Source organism: Pyxicephalus adspersus, chromosome 2 (genome assembly GCF_032062135.1).
Source record: "Pyxicephalus adspersus chromosome 2, UCB_Pads_2.0, whole genome shotgun sequence".
NCBI classification, from domain to species: Eukaryota; Metazoa; Chordata; class Amphibia; order Anura; family Pyxicephalidae; genus Pyxicephalus; species Pyxicephalus adspersus.
Window position 1 is genome coordinate 28507270 of NC_092859.1, and position 24279 is coordinate 28531548.

The 24279-nt window shown below is 37.1% G+C and overlaps 1 protein-coding gene and 1 long non-coding RNA gene across 2 annotated transcripts in view; both read right to left on the bottom strand.

Annotated features, from left to right (window-relative positions):
* Positions 1–11477, bottom strand: part of FAM180A (family with sequence similarity 180 member A) — a 22400-nt gene extending 10923 nt beyond the window's left edge. Inside the window, exon 1 of the mRNA XM_072400179.1 lies at positions 11279–11477. Within this exon, the coding sequence (XP_072256280.1) occupies positions 11279–11372 (94 nt within the window). The 5' untranslated portion in view covers positions 11373–11477. The remainder of the gene's footprint in view (positions 1–11278) is intronic.
* An 11264-nt stretch (positions 11478–22741) lies between these two features.
* The window catches only part of LOC140324981 (uncharacterized), an 8264-nt gene continuing 6726 nt past the window's right edge, over positions 22742–24279 (bottom strand). Inside the window, exon 2 of the long non-coding RNA XR_011919611.1 lies at positions 22742–23155. This is a non-coding gene — a long non-coding RNA (uncharacterized lncRNA). The remainder of the gene's footprint in view (positions 23156–24279) is intronic.

Genomic DNA, 24279 nt, shown 5'->3' on the forward strand with positions numbered 1-24279 from the left:
AGTGCTGGGAGCAGGAACCACATTCAAAGGGATGCAAGGGCTGCTGCCTGGCTGATCAGTAATTAGTCCAGGGCGGATCCCTCCGCCTGCAGAGACAGACAAGCTGAGACCAGAAGAGCAGCCTTGGTTATTATGCTGCTTGCTACTGAGGGGTCTCCCTCTGTGGCTGGGAACCCCAGGGACACCGCAGGCTCGCAGGGCGGGTAAGTTCCTTACACCTGACTTCCAATGGTCCCAATTACCATTCAGATTCTACCTTCTGGATCTCTAATTACCTCTTGTAGTGAAAAATTCAGACCTTTCCTAAAACACAGTAATACACCACATTATCCACAATATAGGATAATTCTTATGAAAAAACCTTGGAAAAGAATTATTGGAAAAATGTGTTTCCTGCAAGGTGAGAATAACAACCTTTAGGAGGTTAAAATAATGGAAGGCTTCAGACTTTTTATTCGGGGAATAAATTAAGTCCCTGGACATTATTTAGGTAAATTATCAGGGTCAAAAGTTAAATCTGTCATTATTCAGACCTAGTTGACAATATCCAGTATCCAGTTGGCAAACGAGATAGAAGTTTTCTAAAGCACAGGTATAAACACAAAAGGAAAAGAAAGAAATACAACCAAAAAAAGGAACATAAAAACAGTAGAGGACCAAGACCAGTTGAACATTATGAAATTGAACTTGAACCCAGGAGAAGGGGGTCTAACCCCGTCTGTCGGGAAACACAAGATACCGGCTGTCAGGGAAAAACCCCTCCTCTGGGTCTTACAGGAGTCCCAATTAACTCCAGTTTTCTTTTTTTTTTTCAGGGAGACAGCCACTGGGCCTAAAGTTTAAATAAGACCCAATCGATATTCCCCGTTGGTTTAGTGCATGTGAGACCCCTCCAGCTTCTAAAGCCCTTATAATCCAATTGGTGATATCCTTATAGATATAAATTAGAAAGCACAAAAATAAGTCATTTTTGAACAATGAACAGGATGTGGACTCGGCAGCCTCTAGCACATTATACTAAGTTTAAAATATCAGCTTTTAGTTTGGCCATATTAAACTAAAAAACAGAAAAAAACCCTTGTGTTATATATAAAGTGGATGGTCAGGACCCTGTCCTTTACTCTACATACAATACTTTTATATATATATATAATATATATATTCACATTGGTATCAATATCTATACTGCCAAATGCCCATCATATCAAAACAGTCAAGTAAAGCCATTAGTAATGCCTATAAAATACACAGTCGTGCACCTACTATGTAAGATAGAATCTTCCAAAAATATTTAATATCTATACTACCAAACAACCGTCATAACCTAAAGTGCTTATATCTCCTGTGAGGATCATCATTTAAAAAGATATGAAACAATAATAAAGACCAATAATGTTCCATATAAAGTGAACAATCAAGAACCTATCATGTGATATAGATTCTCCCATAACTATTAATATCTATAATACTCAATAGCCATCATGTTAATAAAGTGCCAATATCATCCTTGAACATCATTCACAATAAATAACAAAAAATAAATAAAAAATGGGAAGAAAGGAAGAAAAGTGTCCACCAATGGCCAAACATGATTGAAGAATTAGTTAAATTATGGATAAAGGTGACAGAGCTCCGTCCTCTGATTGAAAAGTTTGAATAAACCAAAACAGTCTAAAAAAACAAAAAAACAATAGACGGTAAAGAATCTTCTCATAGTGTTTTCTGCTATTGTTTACCACCCGCTCTTACTTTTTGCGAGAGGGGGTATAATGTAGCAAGGGTTCTTGTAACTGAAATGGATTATTTGTCCTCCTTCGAGATTCTAGAGTTCTAGATTTAGAACTTTCACCTTCACAGAAGGAAGAAAAAGAAAAACATTTCCCTTGTGTCTGAAAAATTAACTTGAGAGGAAATGCCCAACTAAATTTGATTTTATGATCAATAAGGACAGTAAAGGTTTTACTTGCAGTAAAGGTTTTAACACTCTTCTGCGTTGTATTGTGAATGACGTTAAATCAGAGAAAGTTTGAATTTGGTGACCTACCATCAAAATATTCTCCAGCCTTCTCGTTACTTTCATTAGTGCTTCCTTAGTAGCCTAATAATGAAACTTAACTATCTCTCTCTATCTCTAAAGGGCCATCTGGGAGAGAAACAATCAAAGCCCTGTGAGCTCTATCTAGCTCAAGTAATGGTTCAGGCAGGTCTGGTAGTAAAGCTCCTTAGAATTGCTGTATGGCGTCACGTACATCTTTCACAGATTCAGGAAGGCCCTGATTCTGAAGTTGTTCCTACCGGTTCTGTTTTCTAAATCATGAATTTTAAGGTACAGTTCCTCGATTCGATTATTAAGCACAGATATCTCTTTAGAATCCTGGGAAACCCTTTTGATTGTTTCATTGACCCTTTTCTCAAAGATCTCAAATCTAGCACCAAGATTTTGTAGGTCTTGCAGCAACTCAGAATTGATAGTAGCAGTGGCTTTAGCCAGTTCCATTTGTAAAAGTGTAGCCATATGTGAAAATAATCTACTTTCTTCCAGGGTGAATACTGAGTGCGGATCATGGACAGGGGGGTCCTGGGAAAGAATGCTGAACCTAGATTCAGGTACTTGTAATAACATTGAAGGACTAATAGTCTCAGTGTCCCCCCTGTGAATGGCTAATGAACTGGTATCAGATAACAGTGGAAAATCCAGTGCCTGAGAGGATCTGATATCCGGGGATGAGTACTGGCTCATTGGGAAGATTGAGGGGATTTGGATTTCCACCCTCTACCTGTGGTGCTCGAGGTCCTACCTTGCTCAGCAGCCTGATTAACATGGGAATCAGGATGAGCTGCAGCGTTTTCTTCCTTGGCCGTAGCCATTTTAGGAGCTGGTCGCGTGACCCTTAGACCGCGGAAGACGGTCTTTTGTTTCCCCACCATCACTCTGACACACGCGCCATTTACAAGTTTTACAAGTTTTTAAAGAACACATCAACTAAGGAGACAAAAACATCAAGGTTACATGGGAAGAGGCAAAAATTAGCAAATTATTATTTTTAGACTGTTTATGCCATTTCAATGACTGGGAAACTTGGACATTGGAGTCTACTGGAAACCTACCCACACAGACCAGTATCTACCTCTTTACTCATATCACCCTCTGGAACACAAATTTGGGGTTACTGTAATTTTAAAATATCAGGCTAGAAATAGTAACAATAATGAAAGAGTATGTACACGGACATCTCAGGAGTCGTTAGATGTGTCTACCCAAACTATGTCCAATGAACAGAGGGGAAAATCAGAACACAACATAATGTAGTATTGCTACTACAATACGGAGATGCTAACTCCATTATGGAGTGATAATAAATAATTATCTCCAAAAACTAGATTCAATCATATGATTCCATCCATAAACGGACTTGCACTTAAATTGTAAGGAGAACCGCCATCCTCTGTTACACCAAGGTTCCATAATGGTGTGAGCATTGCTAAAATTATCTGGAGAAGTACTGAATATCATTGTGGAGAACATATATGGGACACCGCCATCTCTGTGTGTTGTGATTTTAATTCTGCGTTTTGCCTACCTTCATACCAAGAGAGTAAGCATACTGGTGAATGCAACAACTTTAGTGCTGATACACCTACTAGCTGTTACATCCCTGAGGAAGCGGACACAGTTTGCGAAACGCGTTGAATGATCCCATCATATGCAATGTGTACAATGTATCTAGCCCATGTATGCTAACAATGTTGATTAACTCTTCCTGAAACTTGGTATAAGGGAAGAGGCATGTATATTTTAACTGTTGTTTCTTAATGAATTAAATAAAAGGTATATGATAACTTTTTACAAATCCTCTGCCGTTAAAGTCCCGTATTTTTCTTGTTTTTGTATTCTTTACTGTATAATGGGGATGTTGGCAGGAATACAAATGTTAGAAGACCAGACAATATTAATGATAAATAACTACTACTACCTACTATACCCTGACCTGGACAAACAAGAACGTTCAGGGACATAAAACTAGCATAAAACAGGAGTTGAATTACTTTCCTATGTTTTAAAAATACATTTTTTACCCTCCCTGCTGATGTCACATGGTCAAAGCCTTGGCATTAGTCATGTGATCCCTTCCAAGATGGGAAAGCTATAGTGGCACAGCTGGTGAACATTTAGCACTACTTTTTACATTCAATAAAAATATTAGCTTTTTAATAAGAAAAATATCATTTTAGCTCCAGAGATTTGCAAGCCCGTGAACTCCAAATTATTATACAAGCAGTAAGTTTTATTCTTTACTTTATTTGGATAAAGGTTAGAATGGCTTTTCTAAGCCAAGAGACTTGAGCGAGAATAAAATGCACAAGTATGCCAATATAGAATTCTATATAAAGAATTCTGGCTTACATCATGGAACGTGTGTCTACATCTGCGTGTATGTGATGCACTCCAACGCACTTAGGATTGTGTATGTTGGCGCTGTGCATTAGTGTGAGTGATGACGGGATGTGTATGTAATGCTTTGCATCTATGCACAAGGCCAGGGAACGTGTGGGGCGTTTCCTCCAAAAGCCAATGATGATTGGAGGTGAAAATATCCTGGACAAAATAAAAATGTTATACTTATCATGTGCCCATAGTAACAGAATGTTAAAGGACATTGTAAAAACACCAAAATATATGGGAACCAAATACATTTGTGAATGTTAATGGTGGATTTTTTCATCAACTTATATTTGAGATTTACTCATTCTTTGGGCCTAAAATAGCTGCCCACATATAAGAGAAGGCTTCACTATAAAATAAGTAACTGCTGTCAAATATTTTAAGTGGAACTCTAATATATTTTAACTAATATATTTATATTCTGAGATAATGGGAGTGATTTACTTAAGACACTAAAGCTTTGTACACGTCAGATTATAGTCGTAAGCATCTTGGGAGAAAACGAAACATACTGTACAGCGGCCTCTGACTTTGTTCATCAATCTGTCAGATTCAGGAACTACTGCAATTCACTCCTATGGAGGAGGGAACAGCAAGGTGCTGCCCACCTGTCCTCTTGACTTCTCTTTCCATGGAACAGAATGGCGCTGTACGTGGACATCTGTACGTGGCTTTAGATTGTTCACTTACCAAAGTGAATTATCTTAAGAATAATTCACTTACCTTAGTGAATGCTGTGATAAAGTGTAGCAAGTGATAAGTGTGGCCAGTGTAACTTTTTGCTGAAAGGCTCCCTTTTACCTTTGTGCAGCCACCTGTCCAGGTGAATCCATCTCCTAATACTAGGCTTCCAGTGGTTCAGAGGCTGAAATGGTGTCAAGGGTTAAGGAGACATGGCTTACTGGTTCAGGTTGTAGTCTGATCAATAGGGAAAAGCAGGAAATACTTCCTCCTGATGTCTTTTTTAAAGCCACTGGACTGAAGCCTAAGTATGACTATTTATAGGTAGTTTTTAAAATTAATCAATAATTAATAATTTTTGTATATTGTCATCTTTGAAGCCAGTTCATAGAAGCTTGTAAAGTTACTGACAGGTCTACTGAATTAATTGTATACAGGAATACTGAAGATGCTCTGACAATTTTTATTTTTGGCTCACTGTTGGTTTAATCACAGCCCAGGCTCAGGAAAAGATGCAGAATCATTACCCTGTTGGAATATATTACTTGTCGTTCAGGGAAATAGAAAAAAGTATTTCTAAATAAGAAACAGTGAGTCAATTAATTGGCAGATGTCAGTTTTCCATATGTTTCCCCAGGAGCACTGATCACTGCCAGTGTGTTAAAAATACCTTCGCACACAGCTGGCACAGACCGAGGTGTGTCCTGGGCACTGAATAGAAGCCGGTCAGTGTGCTAGTGGGTGGGGGAGACGTGGCTGAATGGGGTCATTGTGTGCTGTGTGCCAACATTAGCTCCACTCAGCATTATAAAGATGCTAACTCAATAATATAGCCAATAACCCTTCCCAGTCCAATGCCATGCCTACCTCCTCTCTAAAGGAAGAGTTTTGCCTTGTCTTTTACTGGTAATGCGATCAATGCCAGCAATGATTTATAAAGATGAAAAAGTTAGCAGTACCCTAAGTGATATTTAGTTATAGGTGAATGTACAGCAGTTCATATACTGAATATATATATATATATATTTACCACATACTTGTACATTCAGGGCCTGAAAAGGATGGCAAATTGCCCAGTTTGCCCTACCCCGAACCATTCCTGCAGGAATTAAATGAAAATGTTTATGTTTGTTACAAGTTACAGAATGTCACCTCTGCTTTGTGTTCCTCCTTCAAAAATTGAAGTACATTCTGCTCAGTCAACTTTAATGTGGTTTACTTCAGGTCACAGCATGTGCTGGGTACTGCCAGATCCCTAGTGTGGAATCTCTATGGCGTCCAACACCTATACTGTGAGTAGGATTGTTAGAGGGGAAATTACTGGCACAGCAGAGAAGGCAGCAGGGAAAATTTGCAGAGGAACATTCTCCTATAAAATTCTCCAAGGATGTAATTATGACTGTTGTAAACCAAAGAGCTTCTTTACCTTGGTACTGTTATAGCTGCAAAGAGTGGTGGTGTGGTAACTCTACTGTATATTATGACTGTATATTAATTTGGACTGGGATGTCCAAGAGGCTCATACAGGTGTGATGGTCTATGGGATAAGAAAACTGCCTGTGATTTGTGAAAAGTTGCATAAATTTTACTTAAAGTTCACAAACTTTACATGGAACTTTGTTGCAGTGCATGGAAAGAATCTCATTATTAAAAATGATTTGTAGGGCTAATAAGCAAGTGATTTCAAACAAAAGGCATAGGATGCATTTAGCAATGCTCCCTACATAGAATTATCTACTTTTCCTAACAGTTCCAATTCACACTAATAATATGATTTCTGTAAGTCCACTCTTTCATAGAAGAGAGCTGGCTTGTACATACCTCTACATTATTGGCTCCTGTGACTGATCATGACAAAGCCTTTGCACTGTATTAAAGGTTATTTCTTAAATCTAGTGGCATGAATCCAGGGGACTTGCCATAAAGCCATGGTAAAATAACCTGCAACACATCCCTAATAGTCAGGTGTCCACAAAAGTATGTGCATATACTATAAATCAAATCTAATAAACTATAATCTAGTATACTAAAAATTTTGCTTCTACAAAACAAGTGTGCAGTAAAAGTTTGAACACATCTATACAGAAGCCAAGTGTGCTTGGAAATATGTTGAAGTGATGGTCACAGTTATCAATTCTATATGTAAATATAAAGAATATAGTTTTATATACATATGGTCAGAATATAGTTTGACAGAATACAGCTAGTAATAATTATGAGCACATATGTTAACATGTCAGTCTGCCTAGGAACCTTTCAGATGTCCAGGAAAATTTAAATTAACTATGCCTTTGCTGGACTGGTCAGCAGATGTACGCAGCATGTAGGAATATAGGTTGTAGGATATCGTAATTCATGACAGTTCATTTAAAGCTTTTCCTCACATTTCTGGGCTTTGATCAGAGAACATGAAAGGGATAGAATCCACATGGGCACCTGTAAGGATTTAGTTCCATGTGTGTAAAAGGGGCCAAAAAATGTAAGCCTTTGACTTTGTTTTTAAGCTTTGTATTTCTAGTGGCAAACAGAAGGTATGAGCTGATGGAATTTATCCATTTTCTTCCCCTACTGATAAAGTGCTGACATATTTTACTGCATTTTACAGAGTACATAGAAGCATTACATCAGTGCCTTTCCTCACAAAGTGACCATAAAAACTTATAAAAAATTGTATTATAACTTGAAAAAATGTATTATACTCAACTCTTTGGTAGCCTATGTCTTCTACCTTCCCTCTGTTCTATCATCAAGAACCTTCACAGAAATGCTCAACATTCGACACAAAAGTGTCAAATGCATACTTCATAGTGTCTAGGGGGAATACATTTGGGGGAGTCAGAAATGGAAAAGGATCTGGGGGATCTGGTAGATCATAAACCTAATAACAGCATGTAATGCCAAGCTGCAATATCAATTTGCATTCTCAAAGAGTTCAGTAGGGTTGATGTCCGGGATCTATCTATCTCAGGCATCTCAATATTCTTTCACATTAAACTTATCAAACTAAGTATTTATGGGAATGACATTAGGGGCTTGGAAAGAAAAAGACGTCCACCAATCTATTGCCATGTGGTTGGCAACAAATAATTGGTTAAAATGTCTCTGTATGCTGTAGTTTAGTACTCCAGGTGGAGACTTCAGAACTTAATATTATGGAGAGATGTCCACAAATCTTTTGCCATATAGTGGCTAGGATAGGACTAGAGAAAGCAGAATATGCATGAAGGGATGAAGGGGGCATTTTGACATAAGTGTCTTGTGTGATTTGACATCCAAGCTTCTTCTGGATATACGTTCATTGTTAGGAACTTATTGTATTAGTCTGATATATTTGTATTTTTTTCCTAAACATAGGATGCCAGTCTGCGTATGTAGAAATATAAGGTACAGGCCACCCAAAGGTAATACTTACATTTTAGTTACAGGTCAGAGGGCTAAATAACCAGCCAGTTTCATACTTTCTTGTCTTTTGGTGTACCTCCCCACCTGCCTTCTGCTGTTACATGGTCTATATTGCCAACATATTACACAGATCTGTACATTAAATAGGGATATAATATAAAGCAAGGATGATGGGAACCACTCATAATGGGGAAAGCAGAGGTGCAAAACCAGGAACTCACAAACAGAGTTGCCAATAGACAGAATTGTCAGTTCAATGATCACTTTGGGGGACAGTTATGGGGAAAATCATTGTAGACATATCCCGCTTTATAGAGACGGGGTGACAAGTAGGAGGTGCCCTGCCATTGCAATAGCAGTTGTTAGGGTTATGATTATTATTATTATTATTATTAATAAACAGGATTTTTATAGCTCCAACATAATACACAGCTCTTTACATTAAATAGGAGTTGCAAATGACAGATGAATACAGACAGTGACACAGGAGGAGAGGACCCTGCCCCGAAGAGCTTACAATCTAGAAGGTGGGGGAAGTATCACACAATAGGAGGGGAGATATGTAGTGGTGGGAAGTAGTGATGGTTTCAAAAGACAGAAGAAGATGGGTAGGCAAGTTTGAAAAAATGGGTTTTGCGTGCTCTTTTAAATGAGTTGCTTGGTTAGTGGGCCGGTATGGTGTAAAAAAAACAAAAAACAAAACATTACACAACATGACCTGCTCATGACATATTGAAAGTCTCTTTGAAACTACATGCTTATAAATCTTCCCTATTCAGAGGGTGACAACGTTGCTGAACAATCTTACTGTAGAGCAAACAGCATTGTTACTACTTGCAGGATTAACAGGCAATAAAAGAATGTGATAGAGGGCACTCAAAATGTATATATCCGGGGACAGGCTGCATCATATATGTCATTTTTTATTTTGCCTGTAGCTCCAATTTAAGGGGCTTCTGTGCTTGCATTTTCTCAAAAACAAAGTTGTAATCAGCATGTTTGTCCAAGTTCCTATCTGAAGGTTTTGATATTAAGCAGATTTAAGGAATCTAGGCTCCAGTGAATATTATCATATAACACTGAGTTGATTGAACTTTTTGAGGAATTTGGGGTTGCAGGGTTGCGGTTGGAGCTACCAGATGGACAAGGAGGAGCGGATGAAACCATGTGACCATCATTGATCTAACACAATCCAAAGTCAAGTAATAATGCATTGTATTCCTCCAGTGTATTCTAATTCCAAAACAGTCCTAAAGAAAAGTTGGATGAAATAACCAACACACTTGTCTGAAGGGAATCCAAACGTGACATATAATGTAATGTTTTTAAATTCTTTGTATTTATATAAAAAAAATAGGTGTATAGGTTGTGACTAATAAGTAAATTGTTTTTAAAGCCCAGCCCAGTTTTGAAAAGAGTATTTAAAAGTCAAATTCCCTTACAGCTGTCAAGTCCCCATTGGGGAGATTTATCATCTTGATCTATTTTGGTGGCCATTGACACTGGTACCAAATCGATGGGAAATCCAAAATGTATAGTTGTCACAGGAACAGAAGATAAAGGGACCTTTTCATTGTGACACCTGTTCCTGGGACAGTCTAAAATTTCCTGCTGCAGCTCTGGGACAGGAAATGAAGGGAAATCTCCCAAACAGGAAACACTCAGTACAAAACATACTAAGAGGGAATTTAACTCTTCCCTATTCTCTACTTCGGAAATATACTAGAATATCCTGTGCCTGAGCATATCACCAAGCCTCCCCCTAAACATAAAATAGAGATCTTAGAACCAAATGCTACAGAAAGGGAGCTGCAAGTGTTAACTTTGTTTTACACTCCAGGGTTATTATTCTGATCCCAATTTAGGCCTTGATTTATGAAAGCTCTCCAAGGCTGGAGAGAATACACTTTCTTCAGTGAAGCTGGGTGATCCAACAAACCTGGTATGGATCTGGTACAGGATTCAAAACATTTGCTAGCAAATAGCTAATGACTTTTAAAAATCCATTCCAAGTTTGCTGGATCACCCAGCTTCACTTCTGAAAGTGTATTCTCTCCAGCCTTGGAGCACTTTCATAAATCAGGCCGTGAGTGTCTGATCTGTAACAAGCATGCAGTCTGCAAGTGTGAAAAGTCTTACATCAAAATGTCAATCAATACTAAAGTCCTTTTCTTTATAAACAATTCATTTTTTCATTTTCTCATATTCCTATCCCTGTTGCTTTCATTTCTGAGCCCTTTGATTTCTAGATGAGCTTTTGCTTAGAAAAACAGGTAAATTTTAGTAAAACCTTCCTCACCAGCAGACCAATGTTTCAGCTTTTTTTTTTCTAGTTTATATTAATGAAGAGATTGAAAATAGTGTGCAATGTCTTTATCCATAGGCATCATTCTATACCAATAGCATTGTATATATATATATATATATATATATATATATATATAAATATATAGCATAAATAAAAAATAAAAATTGAACTAAATAAATGCACATTAAAAGTACAATAATAAAATTTTCCAGTCCGGCCTTGGGTGACTTGAATTCTAGCTCTCTTGCTACCACAGGTAGATTATTCAGCACCCAGTGCTTCAAGGAATGGCAAGACTAATGTATATGTTTTTATGTGGGCTGCTTTTAAAATAATTCTTTACTTACTTTATATATAGAAGCTATTTTTGGTACCTAACACAGCCTAGTATATACACACAATATATATAATACATAGATTTATATATATTTTTTTGTTTTTACCTCGATGCCAGTTGCTGGTAAAGTTGGCCTCCACATAGTTGTAGAATAGCAGTATCAGGCAGGATAGAAGGTACATGTTCTCTGTGGCCCCCATAGGTAATACAGTCTTATCCAGAAGAACGTGTGGTCCTATTTAAATGGACCTGCTCTCCTGGGTACAGCTGCTGATCTTCTCAGTAGTTGCTTCTGTGCTCTCTGAAGCCTCTAGTACATTGACTTATGACTGGCTGATTTTTTTTCCACTGTTTCACATCTGGAATGAGTCAGGAATGTGGCACGTGAGAGCTCAACTGTCTGAAGAACCCAAACATTATCCCATTCTCCACATCGCTAAGTCCTGTGGGTTTAATATCTTATCACCTGACATGGAACTTTTTTTTAATCCAGGGTCATTCTTTGCACAGGTTTACAGAAAAAGCAAAATGGTCCAAAAGAGATTTTTTTTCTTGCTAGTCATTGGAAGACTGAAAGGAACGCAACTTCATATTTTGAGTGCAGTGAATCTAGCATTCGCCAAACTTTCTCTGACTGAAAATCAAATACCATTAAAAACACATGGACCTGGAAGATTCTCTAAAAAGTAATGTTAACTGAATGTCAGATTCATTGCTTTATAAATATATCCTTTTATCCCTGAATAAACTTCTCAATAAAATTACTTTTTCTAGTCGAGTGACGTATGTTTTTTTACTGTTGTCTGTGACTTCTTATTCTGGTGATTCCTGTCCCTTTCATTCCCTCGCTTACTGTCCAAAAGAATAGGGAGTTCCATTATTTCATAACCCAAAATAAAAAAAAGCGCATATTTTAATTTTATTATTGCAGTGTTGGCTTGAACATAATTTTGCCATGACTATAATCTAAGAATCAAGCCAATCAACCATTAAAGGGCTGTTGGCAGCAAAGAAAAGTGAAAGCAGATAATAAGCAATAGTGCCGATTGTCCTTTCCTTGTCATATTGATTGGTGGACTTGGAGGAGATGAGGGGGTATATGTTGTTTCATGGAAGGGACCTACCCCCACCCGGCGGATAGACCGATCTACAGGGAAAGGAACAAGAAGGCAGGTCCTCAGGGTATCTCATTGTGAATGTCTTTCCAACTTTGCAAAAGCTCAGGCTAAACAGGAAGCGCCAGTTATAAGCTAAGTGATTTTAACGCAGGGTTGTTAGGGGAGGGCGCAGAAGTCTTGCAACAAGATAGACTTCAGATAATACATATTATAAATATTATTCAATAAACATGATCTCCTTTTTTTTGCTTTTATCCCTAAAGTCTGCATATGACATCACAGGGGTTTAGCATATTTTTCTCTACTTGCTATCCAATATTTTTACTATTGTGTTAACGATAGATTTTAGTAAATTAGCCTTTAGAAAGAATTGTCAGAGCAATGATTTTACACCCCTGTGTCCAAACGATGCACAACAAAGTACATATTTTAAACAAGCAATAAAAGTACTCTAAACTTAGCCCTTACCTCTGCAGCTACAGGTAAATCTCTGGGGCAGGAGAGGAGGTAGAGACAGAATTGGATACCTAATACTTTGCATTTGGAGAAAAGTGATAACTGGAACGGAACTATTAGTATTTCAGGCCTTTTGTATTTATCCAATGTACCTGAGCTCATTGAAGATGTGAACCCTAGATGTCTTTGTAGATGTGATGCCAATCATGGGACTTAACAGACACATAATAAAGCTAAGTAGCTAATCATACTTCAGTATTTAACAAATTTGTATAGGATCATTAGGGGATGGAAAATGACCCATATCCCCAAATACAATATTAAACAAGTTCAAAGAGGACAGGAGTCCAACGGGCACAGGCTAGACCCTTAAAATATAGTTTTATATGTACTGTATATGTATTAGTTTACATCAAAACTGATACAAACCTTTAAAAAAAATAGAACATTATTTCCCATCATTTGATGATAAATTAGTCCACATATCGCAATATAATGAAAGGACACAAAATGGTCACATACCAGATTTTCTTAACTCCAAAACTGTTTAAAAGCCTTAGAACAATTTAGTTCCAGTCTTATTAATATTTAGTCATACAGTATCAATATAAGCCAACGCATTTGCAGCTCAATGGATAGATATACGCTGCTTCTTCATAGGGTGACATCTATGAAAAAAAAAACAAAAATTTAATGTACATATAAATAAACTGCATAATCACCATTATATGTATACAGTCATATAGAAATCTTGAACATAATTTAGTATAAACTGCATTATCTGAGGGCATGAGTCTATTGTAGAAATACCTTTATGTTAACTGGTAAAGGAGTGAACCTAATAAGAAGACTACTAGATTTCTATCAAGGAACAGGAGCTTTACACCCCAAGGAATCATGTTTACGTAGGGGAACATACTAATACCTTGTGTTTACTTTAAATATAGGAAAGCATATACCTGGCAGACATGGGAATGAGGAGGACTGCTTCTGCTGTTAGCCTTATATGTTTGGCATTTTTAGATATAGACATTTTAGGACACAATTTGCTGTAATTTAATTTGAATTGGAAGAATGAAAATATTAAAAAAGTTTAGAGAAATACAGGAAATTCTTCCCATAACTTCAGCTCCTAAGAAGTTCTCTTTCCCAGAATGTTTTGCTGCTTTATCTGGCTTGTGTTGTGTAAAGCTGCTGGTTCTGCGGAATTCCAAAATCTACGGGCTCAATATCTGTAGAATGCTTTCCATCAGCCCCAATGACCCCCTTTCAGTGCTTCCTGTAGTAGCCTTGTCACTGTGCCATAAGATAGGCTTCAGAGACTTGTATTGTGGGATGGATGAGACATAAGTCAGACAACGAGAATATCTGCTGAGAAAAGCAGAATGTCCTACAAAACACTGACATGGAATGTCCTTTGCAGCTGAACACCCTGTGTCTGCTTCAAAGCAGAAGAAGAAACTGTGCAGGAGTCACTTGTCAAGCCAAGATTCACACTAATAAATTCTGTTTATCACATCCATTGGTTTAAAGTAAACTAGTCACAAATCAGGGCTATTCATACTGAGCATATGTTAAGCAATGCAGATGTTACCAGCAAACACAACATAGCAAGATCATCAGTAAATCCTGAAATACAGGCAGTGGCGGTCATAAATGAATTTTGACTTTTCTTGGAAAAATGATTTACCTACCTACCTCCTTCTTCCATATTGAAGGCTGGTTAACAAAGCTTAGTATGTGGGATGGGTGGGCCCAGCTCCAAGGGAAACTACATTTGTAAGTGTTTCATTACTGGTTTCTTTAATTTGTTTTTTCTTTTGATTTAGAAGGAAGTGTGTGGTTAATTAATGCTATTTATAAAAAGTTTCTCTTTTCTGTGTTTGGCTTAGAATTATTCATGATAGTATTCTTCCGATGAAGCCTGCTTGACGAAACACATCAAGAACAGAACTGTATCGTCTGTTATATTGATAATGAGAAATAGGTTTAATGCTTATGTTAATCTGATATTAGTGAAATGATTGTAATGAGTGGTCTGCTTTTTAGATGTTTATCATTTTTAATAAATTGTGTTTTAATTTAATGGAACGTGTGATTATTTAAATGTACCAGGAAAATCCCTTTAAAGAGATAACTGAGGATGTGGTATGGCAATGTCACAAACTTCACCTAAAAATTGATTTGGAAGAAAATGTACAAACCTTTTACCAAGTACACATGACAGCTCTAAGATTGATGTAAAAATGATATCAGTATGTGACATGTGTAATCAGTTAGCTAATGGAACCTGTGGAGGAATCCTTGAGTTCCAAAGAACCCAGGGTGAGAATGACTGTGTTGGATGATGAAAATGTGTTCAGCTTTTTCTGGAATTGTTTATAGAGTTGGATTATATTCCATATTGACTTGCTGAAATCTGCAATAACAGAAGGCCTGTGTATATACAATAACACAGCTGTATTAAATGTTTAGTGTAGAGGTCATTAAACTGTACATTGTATACATTATAACATATGTTTATCCTGCTTGTCAATATCTTTAGATAGAATGTTATACTGTAACTATTTGTGTTTCCTGTCCTCTATATTGGTTATTACTTGTGCTTTCTGTCCTATTTATTTTGCTTATGATTGGTTTATAATCAGTAAAGGATAACCATAGTTGTCTAAACTCTGCACAATCTGATCTTACAAGCTCCTTTAGCTTTACCAAATATGTAATATCAAGAGAAACCTAAGCAATCCGTGCAACAAGTATTGAATCAGGCGAGTCCGTCATCAGGCAAGTCCCCATTTCAAGTGGGACAACTTTTCTTTAAGGTATCTCATAGAGACAAGGTGGAGAATGTCCTAGCCTGTTAAGACATTCCAAAGCATTACAGCTTGTTCATTTTGACTGTAATACACCTCAACTCCTGAGAATGTTGTCCCCTTCCATAACCCTTATTGGGAGGGTTTTTTATACCTAATCTTTCCTTCTCACATTGGTAGTCAGTAGCTGTGATAGTAACCCCCCATACCAAGACACACACCCAATGGCGTTTATTTTTTGTGTTATCCAACTCCTTCCACCTGCATTGGTGGTATCTGTGCTGTCACCCCTACACAGAGCTCTTTATCCTTCAAACTGGAGCAGCACTATGTTTACTTCTCACCTGATCACCGGCTCCCTATGGTTTTGGGATGGGACTATTTGACTGGTAGGAAAAACACTGTTAAAAAAAAAATATTGATTCCTATAATAAATTTTACATAGTACTTTTATAGCACCGACATATTATGCAGCACTGTACAAAGTCCAAAGTCATGTCACTAGCTGTCCCTCAAAAGGGCTCACAATCTAATGTCCCCACCATATTCATATGTCTTTTATACAGTCTAAGGACAATTTTTGGGGGAAGCCAAATAACCTAACTGCATGTTTTTGGAATGTGGAAGAAAACCAGAAAACCTGGAGGAAACCCACACCCCAATACGGGGAGATCCTGCAAACTCTATGCAGATAGTGTTCTGGCCGAGATTCAAACTGAGACCTAGCTCTGCAAAGGTCGTACTGCTAACCTAAGAGCCCCCATGCTGCCCGTATAAATGTCTTAGATATTCCAACCTCAAGTCCTCCCTAACATTTTCCTGACTGTGTTCCTGAGAGTTTTGGGTATTCCCATCCCACTCATGTCTTCCTAATATCAAATAAAAACTCCAGTACAGATGGTAGGAGCCTCTAATAATGGGCATAATAGGTGTGGAAGAGATCTGCCAGGGGATTAGGTTTCCAGCATCTGCCAAAACTTTAAATGTCAGTTTCAGGAAGAATAACCTTTTATATATGTTGTTTGTTGTCATTTATACATAGCATAGTACAGAGAAACAATCACAGACAAATGTAAATTGAATTTTGGCAGTAAAAGTTCAGCAAGTGGGAATAGCATTCATCCTCTGTCTGGGGCTTGGATATTAAATAGCTATAGAAGAATCAATAAAACTTTTTTTTTCTTTTGATCTGGGAAGAGGCCCAGCTATCATGACAAGTGAGGAACAAAAAAGTTTCTAGAAGCAAAAAAAATCCACATCCATTGTCTGTTCTCCTGTTCTTGGGCTGCCATCCTCAGGCTTGCATATATTTTATCACTTCTGTATCTGGCAATGATGGAAATTTCAAAGCTCATTCAGCTGAAATCAAGAGGATTGCTCCCTCTCCTGGAGAAAAAAGGAAGACTATATAAGGAATACTAGAGACTGATGTAAAGAAAGTTTTCCTAACATTTATCACTTGTCTTAAATCCTAGTTTTTTAAACCAACAATAAACTGCCAACTACAAAGAGTGGAAAATAAAATATATAAATTTTGTGATAATTCTCTATTCAGTTATGTAGAAAACTCTTCTTGTTATTTTCTTATTATTCCAGTATCTGTCTGTCATTTGCAATCTCTATTTTTTGTACAGTGCTGCGTAATATGTTGGCACTATATAAATACTGTTTATTCATATATATATATATATATCTATTCTATAAGGACACAAAGAATTGTTTTCCCGTGAAAGCTTCAGTGTTATCCTTCCTGTTATGTTCCCCTTTGTGAATTTCAGAACCATGGGTGCAGGGATGTATTCGTAAAAAAGGAAGAGGGGGGATGGTACTATCCATGGCGAGCGCCCATCGGCAAGGGACACAACTCGCCCACCGCCCTGAGCCTGAGACTTAGTTTGTGGCTCTGGCCAGTGCACCCCCACCCAGGAGGGTAATTCTCCTGGCCCCGTGGGGGGGGGGCGGACCGGCCAGAGCCGCGGACCACCAAAGAATTCTTTGCAAAATGAAAGTAAAAAAAAATGAGGGCACTGCATAGATGCAGTATGATAAATGAGCATTGTCATCCTGGGACAAGAAATGTGTTATATCCATGAATTTGTCTTTACAATGTCATTAATCCAATATTATGCTAAGTTTGCAGCAAACAAATTAAACAAATCTTTTATAGGATCCCCTCGACTGATTCTTGTCACTGAATAGTAGTGGTTGGATAGTTCTGATTCTGAATGGACTGGAACTTTTCCGATCTTGGATTAGAACTCAGAACTAGAGAAATTCACATTCTGGTTCAATGATACTATACCTTTATTCATTTATAAATATCTTTTGGTTATAAGGATTTTTTCATAATGAGTTTGGGCTTTCAAAAAATAATTTACTTTATTGGCTCCACGATGTCCTGAGATTTGTTAGACACAAGTTTATGCTGGCTTCCTAAAAAATTTTGCAAGCAAGAAGTTGAGAAACTTTCATTGCAGAAGAGATTTAGATATAAACATCAGAGACTCCTAATAATGGACTTTTGGTTATAGACTTCATAGAAGAAACTTTTTTTTTTCATCAAACTTTTTAGAAGGATTTTCTTACACTGTACAGTAATATCTGAACACTTCTTTCTCTGTGTATAGTTATATGATATGGGCAAATGTTTACAGAAACCTGATCATAACACCTCTGTGATTACATGGTGCATGAGATACATCGTTACAGTGATCACAACTTTGAAACAAACATAATCCTGGGTAAAACAAACAATTATGTTATCACCGGATACTCAGACTTGGATCCAATGATCCTGTGCTTGATCCTCACAAAATATCTTTCATAAAGGGAATGACTGCTCATAGTGTTGTAAAAAGCACCATAAAGAATTCTCATATAGTGGTGCTTTATAAACAAAGAACCAAAGAGCAAGCTTAAATGTTCCAGCAATCTGATCTTGTGTACTAGACAATGACATTGCAACCAGATCAATGCATTTCATCAGCTAAGGTAAAAGTTTTGACAAGTTTCCATCAAACAGAATCTCGAGCTTTGCCTTCACTTTCTTACAAGGTAACTAATAGTGCTCTGGGAATCCTTTATCATCTGTGTGTTAGAGAAGGGTTAATCCAACAATTAAAAGAAAATATTTTACTTTTTAAATTTCAAGTTTCCCTTTAAAAAGGTTTCCATACTGACATCCTTATATAACTGTGTTACCAACTAAACTTTTGTAACAAACATCTTGAAAAGCTGAACATTGGTTACCTTGAAACCAAATCTTAGGTCAAGATACTAAACATCCAGCTGAGAAATTAAATTTGTTTTTGCGTGAACCGACTTAACTAGACTGTTAGCCTTGCAGCAGATTATTTATAGTTTTTCAGAATTTCTGATCGATCCTCCGTTTCTGTTAAACAATCAACATGCTTCTTCAGCAATATCAAAGTAATGCATCTTCCCTTGCGTCACAATCCAAAGTTTAGTCAGACAGATCGTTGAATTGGGAATGTGAGGAGCTTGAAGCCTTTTCTAAAATAGAAACTGTATGGATTTGGAATCATTTTATTTTGGTTGTTTTTTTAAGTGTCTTTGTAAACTTTTTTTCAGTTCAGTTTCAATTGCTATAACAAATAAACTTATAAGGAACATTTAAGTCGCTGCTTTGAAAGGTCACTTAACTATTTCATAAACCAGTTATTATATATGCAAAAAAAATGTCTTTTTCAGAAATTATTTTGCATCAGAATAAAAATTTTTATTACAATAGGTTATTGTTCCAAGTCAATGACTACATTCCTTTAAATGTAATTCTATTTATAAAGCAGGGAATCAGACATTCCCTCAAAATTTGACTGGTGAAGAATCTTTCAGCTCCATATGTTTCGATCAGATCGACAGCTTTATAAATAGAGCCCATTGACAGACATGTTTTTTTTTTCTTTTAGATAAACACATTTTATCAATGTAAAAGTCTAACCAGTGCTGTATATACATTGCGTTATCAACGCTCATCTTGATTGGTATGGATTTCCAACACTGGATGCTGTGACTGATATTTGATTTACTTCTGGGGATATTTTCCTTGCCACAATTGGAGAAAGCCAAGACATTGTATGGGTTGAAGGGGGCTACACTACATGCTTGCTGCCCTTTTTTATTTTCTTGCCCCTTTAAGGTTCGAGGGGGCTTGGTATGGGCAGCATGATGTGTACAAATTCCCACTTCTCAACCTTTGATTCACTCTCCAGCCAGGTTCCTGGAAGGGTCTTGTTAGTGTTAAGGGAGACCGCACACTATTTTTTATTTTATTTATTATATATACAAAAACCTAATACCCATTCAAGGCATTCCAAGCATGGTATTTAAATAATTTCCCTATTAACGTGTACAATTTTCCCCTATACTGAAGAATCCTTGTGTTATAAAACACCGTAGAGTCATACTTGGGAATGAATAAAAGTATCACATTTGAATATTGCCAATTGAAAGGGAACAAAAATCTACTGTTGAAAGCATTGTTGAAATAAATTTTGATGAGCATTGGCCCTCAAGCAGCTTCTTTTTTCACGCTTATATTTCACATTAAACTCTGTGCTGTACATTGCATAGTCCTGACTGCTAACCTCTATAAACTGTGCTGTACATTGCATAGTCCTGACTGCTAAACTCTATAAACCGTGCTGTAAATTACATACTTCTAATGAAAGTAGTCATTGAGGGTGATTTATTAGGCTCTCCAAGGCTTGAGAGGATAGATTGTCAATGAATCTGGGTGATCCAGCAAACCTGGAATCATCTCAAGGATTGAAACTATTTGCCAACTAATAGTAAATGATTTTTAAGAAATCCATTCCAGATTTGTTGCATCACTCAGGTTCACCCATTATAGTATATTTTCTCCAGTCTTGGAGGGCTTTAATAAATCAGGCCCATTGTCTCAGCTGATAAGCTGGTGGCTTATCAGTTCTTGGCTATTTAATAATTTCTCCTTTAAGGTAGATAAAATATTATCTCCATGTACATCTTATGTCCTGAGGGTTGTGTCTGTGAGACCTCACTTAGTGGAATCATTCTTGGATCCCCATCCCGTTGAGGAGGCAACTGGAACTGGCAAGGGAGATCACAGACAGATCCCGTTGCTGGAGGTTAGGTTAGTATTATTTCATTTTAAAGATATTAAAAACTCTCGAAAACACCACATCCCTAGGCACTGAAGGTTTCTTTCTTTATCATGAAAAAAATCAATAACAATTCTCCTAATTCTTAGTCCCCAAACTCACTAAACTCAATTACATATTTCCTGAAGTAATGCTACGTAGTAATATGTCTCTTATTTTAAAAAAAAAACTTCTTTCAATTTCAATCTATTGATAGATGATTCACACAATATAAATTCTATTTGTCATTAGTCTTATGCCACCCACCAATACCAGAATGTAAGTGAAAAGTTATTAGTATTTTTATTCTATTTTTAGTATTTATTACAAAATAAAGTTAGTTACAATATTAAACACAAGTGAATATTGGTTAGGAATGGTTGTCTCTGTTTAATGAAGATGATCCCTTCTATGCCTCTTGTGAAACATTTCTCTTTTTTGTCCCAAACCTTTAAATACAAGCAGCACCTGTGGGATGACTGCAATCATCAAATTTAGTTTTACTGAAATTTCCATGAAAATACTTATTGTTCCACTGAATTTTCACAGAATTAGCTGGTTACATTACTTTAAGGAAAAAGACTTGGGGATCCAGGCACTGCCACAGGGAGCATTTTTTTATTTATGTTTTTTTTTAATACAGTTCAGTGTTGCCTTGTTGCTTTCATATTATTTCCTTTTCATTGTAAAAACAAAGCCAGGCCAGTGGCCTAAATTTGTAAAAATGTCTTTGGTCCCTAAGAGGTACAAAGCTGAAATTGTTATTGTAAGCTAACAAATCAGACTCCATTTTATTATTTTTATTATTAAACAGGCTTTATATAGCACCAACATATTACGCAGCGCTGTACATTAAATAGGGGTTGCAAATGACAAACAGATACAGACAGTGACACAGGAGGAGGTGAGGACCCTGACCCGAAGAGCTTACAATCTAGAACAATTTAATTGCATAAAACTATAATTCTTGTTGTGAAACATGTACCTGAACATCTGTCTTCTTGTTATCCTCTCTCTAGACGCCTCATGTATTCCACCTACTGCAGATTGTAAGGAATTCAGCTTATGTAGGGCATAATGTAATACCCTCCACCAGTTTCCCTTGGGCATTGCTGCTTTGCCAAGGGCTGTGGTGCCAGAGGCAGCCCCATACATTGGAATGAGTTTGTATGATGCACATTACTGGAAGGATTAGGATAGAGTGGATACTAGCAGGGTTAGTAAAATGCAGTTTTTATGGAAAATCACACATTTTATCCTAAAAAGTCATCAGTCCAGTAACTTTACCTAGGTTGAAATAAGGTCAGTCAGCTGCATACAGAAGAAGCATTTCCTCGGTTTCCTCTCCCCTGTTGATCAGACTGCAATATAACTAATAAGCAAACCGTAGGGGAGTTTGCCTTCACCTAGCTTACAGGCAAAGTGTATTAGTACTACTGCAGCACCTGACATTCTAGGTAAAGGAAACGTTTTGTTGGGTTCGGTCATTAGTTTGCTCTTGAGGACTCTTATGCTGACATCTCCCATCAAGGTTTCAAGTTAAAATCAGTGGGTCCTAAAGACTAAAAATGGATTTACATTGCTGTACAATGTGATCTACAATGGATTTATTTCGGAGAACAAGAATAAACTTTTTTTTTTTTAATTTTAAAAATCAATACATATGCATTTTGTTTTTATTTTAATATTTATTTTTCTATAGTGTCTGTGTATTTCTACATTTTATCTTATCCTGGGAATGGGGTATTAATGTATCTCTGTACTCATTACCTGGGTGATGTGGTTGATATTTATATTAACTGGTGCCTTGCAGGATTTTCCCAGAAATACTTTATTTCCCTGGAAGTAATCCATAGTCAATCACATTATTAAGAGATGAAATCCATTATCAGTCACAATAACTAGCAATGACTGTTACACTACCACGAATCCCCAGGGATTTCACAGAATCTTTTGACCTAATTCTTATAGTCGTGTGAAAATTTCATTGTTATTTAGCTTTAGAAGTGTGCTATGTCACATTAAGAGAAGCTCTCCTAAATGGTATTTTTACATTTTATTTTCCTTGGTGCATGTTCCCAATAGCAGTGTCCAGCTTACTGTGCCATTTTCACTGCAGTTAACCCTAGAAATGAAATTCAAATTAAAAATGTGTCTCCTGCAGACTCCATTGGAATTGATTTGGGTTTCGATGAGCATCAAACATTTGCAGGACCCTTGATGTACATCAATAACGAGTTTCTGCCAGCAGATGGCACTGCAGCACTTGCCAACCTTTCTAGGTTTCCTTCCAAGAAAACTTTTTCTTTGTCATTGTGTTAACCATGCAGCTTGTTCCAGGCCTGTTCAGCGCTTTTATTATTAGATTGCTGGATGAGTTATATTTTGGACAAGTGAAAGATGACACTGGCTTTAGATCATTGACTGCAGTGCAGGGAAATTATGCATCATCCACCTGTAAAAATAATGAAAGAGAGAAGTTAGGACAATGTATCCAAATTGCAGACAGTACTCTATGCAGAAAAACAGCTGCTTACATTTAATCTGTCATCTCTGATAGGTACTCAAGATATTTGTCTTGCATTCCCCAACAAGAAGATCCATAATCCATCATTCTTTTAGATCCCTGGGAGTTTTGTGGATCCTTGCTCTCCTTTTGTTCTCTGCTAGATAGCACTGTTTCAGCTGTATTGTGCTGGACCTCTGCAGCAAGACCACTGTTTCTACACAGGGAGCACTCTGCAGTATGCTGACAAGGGGCAGGCTTTTGTTTGTCCCTAATCTATGGGTATTCTTTAAGTAAATCTTTGCAGACCATTTGTTTTAGGGCATCTTGAATGTAATTGGAACTGCCCTAAATCTGCAAAGAAATGGTTTCCATTATAACCTATGAAACCCTTCCAATCAGTTCATGATTTCAAACAGGCAAACCATAAAAATCTAAATTTTTAAACATTTGGTCCCAGGGCATATTCAGACCCATGTTAATGTAAATCACATAAGGCAGCCATTAAAATGCATAGGCATGCAATGCACTAAAATGTCTATAAAAACAAACATTCACCATTTCTGGCAATGCAGTGCACCACAAAGCACATTATGGTATTACTGTGTATTGTGGTGCATGTGCATTGGTGATGTATTGATTTAATAGAGGCCTGATTTAATAAAGCTCGCCAAGGCTGGAGAGATTACACTTTCATTAGTGAAGCTGGGTGATCTAGCAAACATGGAATGGATTTCCTAAAAGTCCTTTGCTATTTGTTAGCAAATGTTTTCAATCCTGAACCCAATCCATTCCAGGTTTGCTGGATCACCCAGCTTCACTTATTAAAGTGTGCTCAAAGATCAGAATTCCATCAAGTTTCGGTTAACTGCCCTTAGCACGGGATAATTGTTTGTTACATGTACCTGTATTCTGCACTTTCATCTTTACCTATCGCTGATGCTTTTTCTATCCCTTAGGTGTTCTGTGTGAAATAAATAGCTGGATGATAGGAATTATTGTCCCCATTTCATCGAGGAGTCTATCAAATTTTCAGAAAAGGGAGGCCTGGAATGTACGAGGATAGTGGAAGG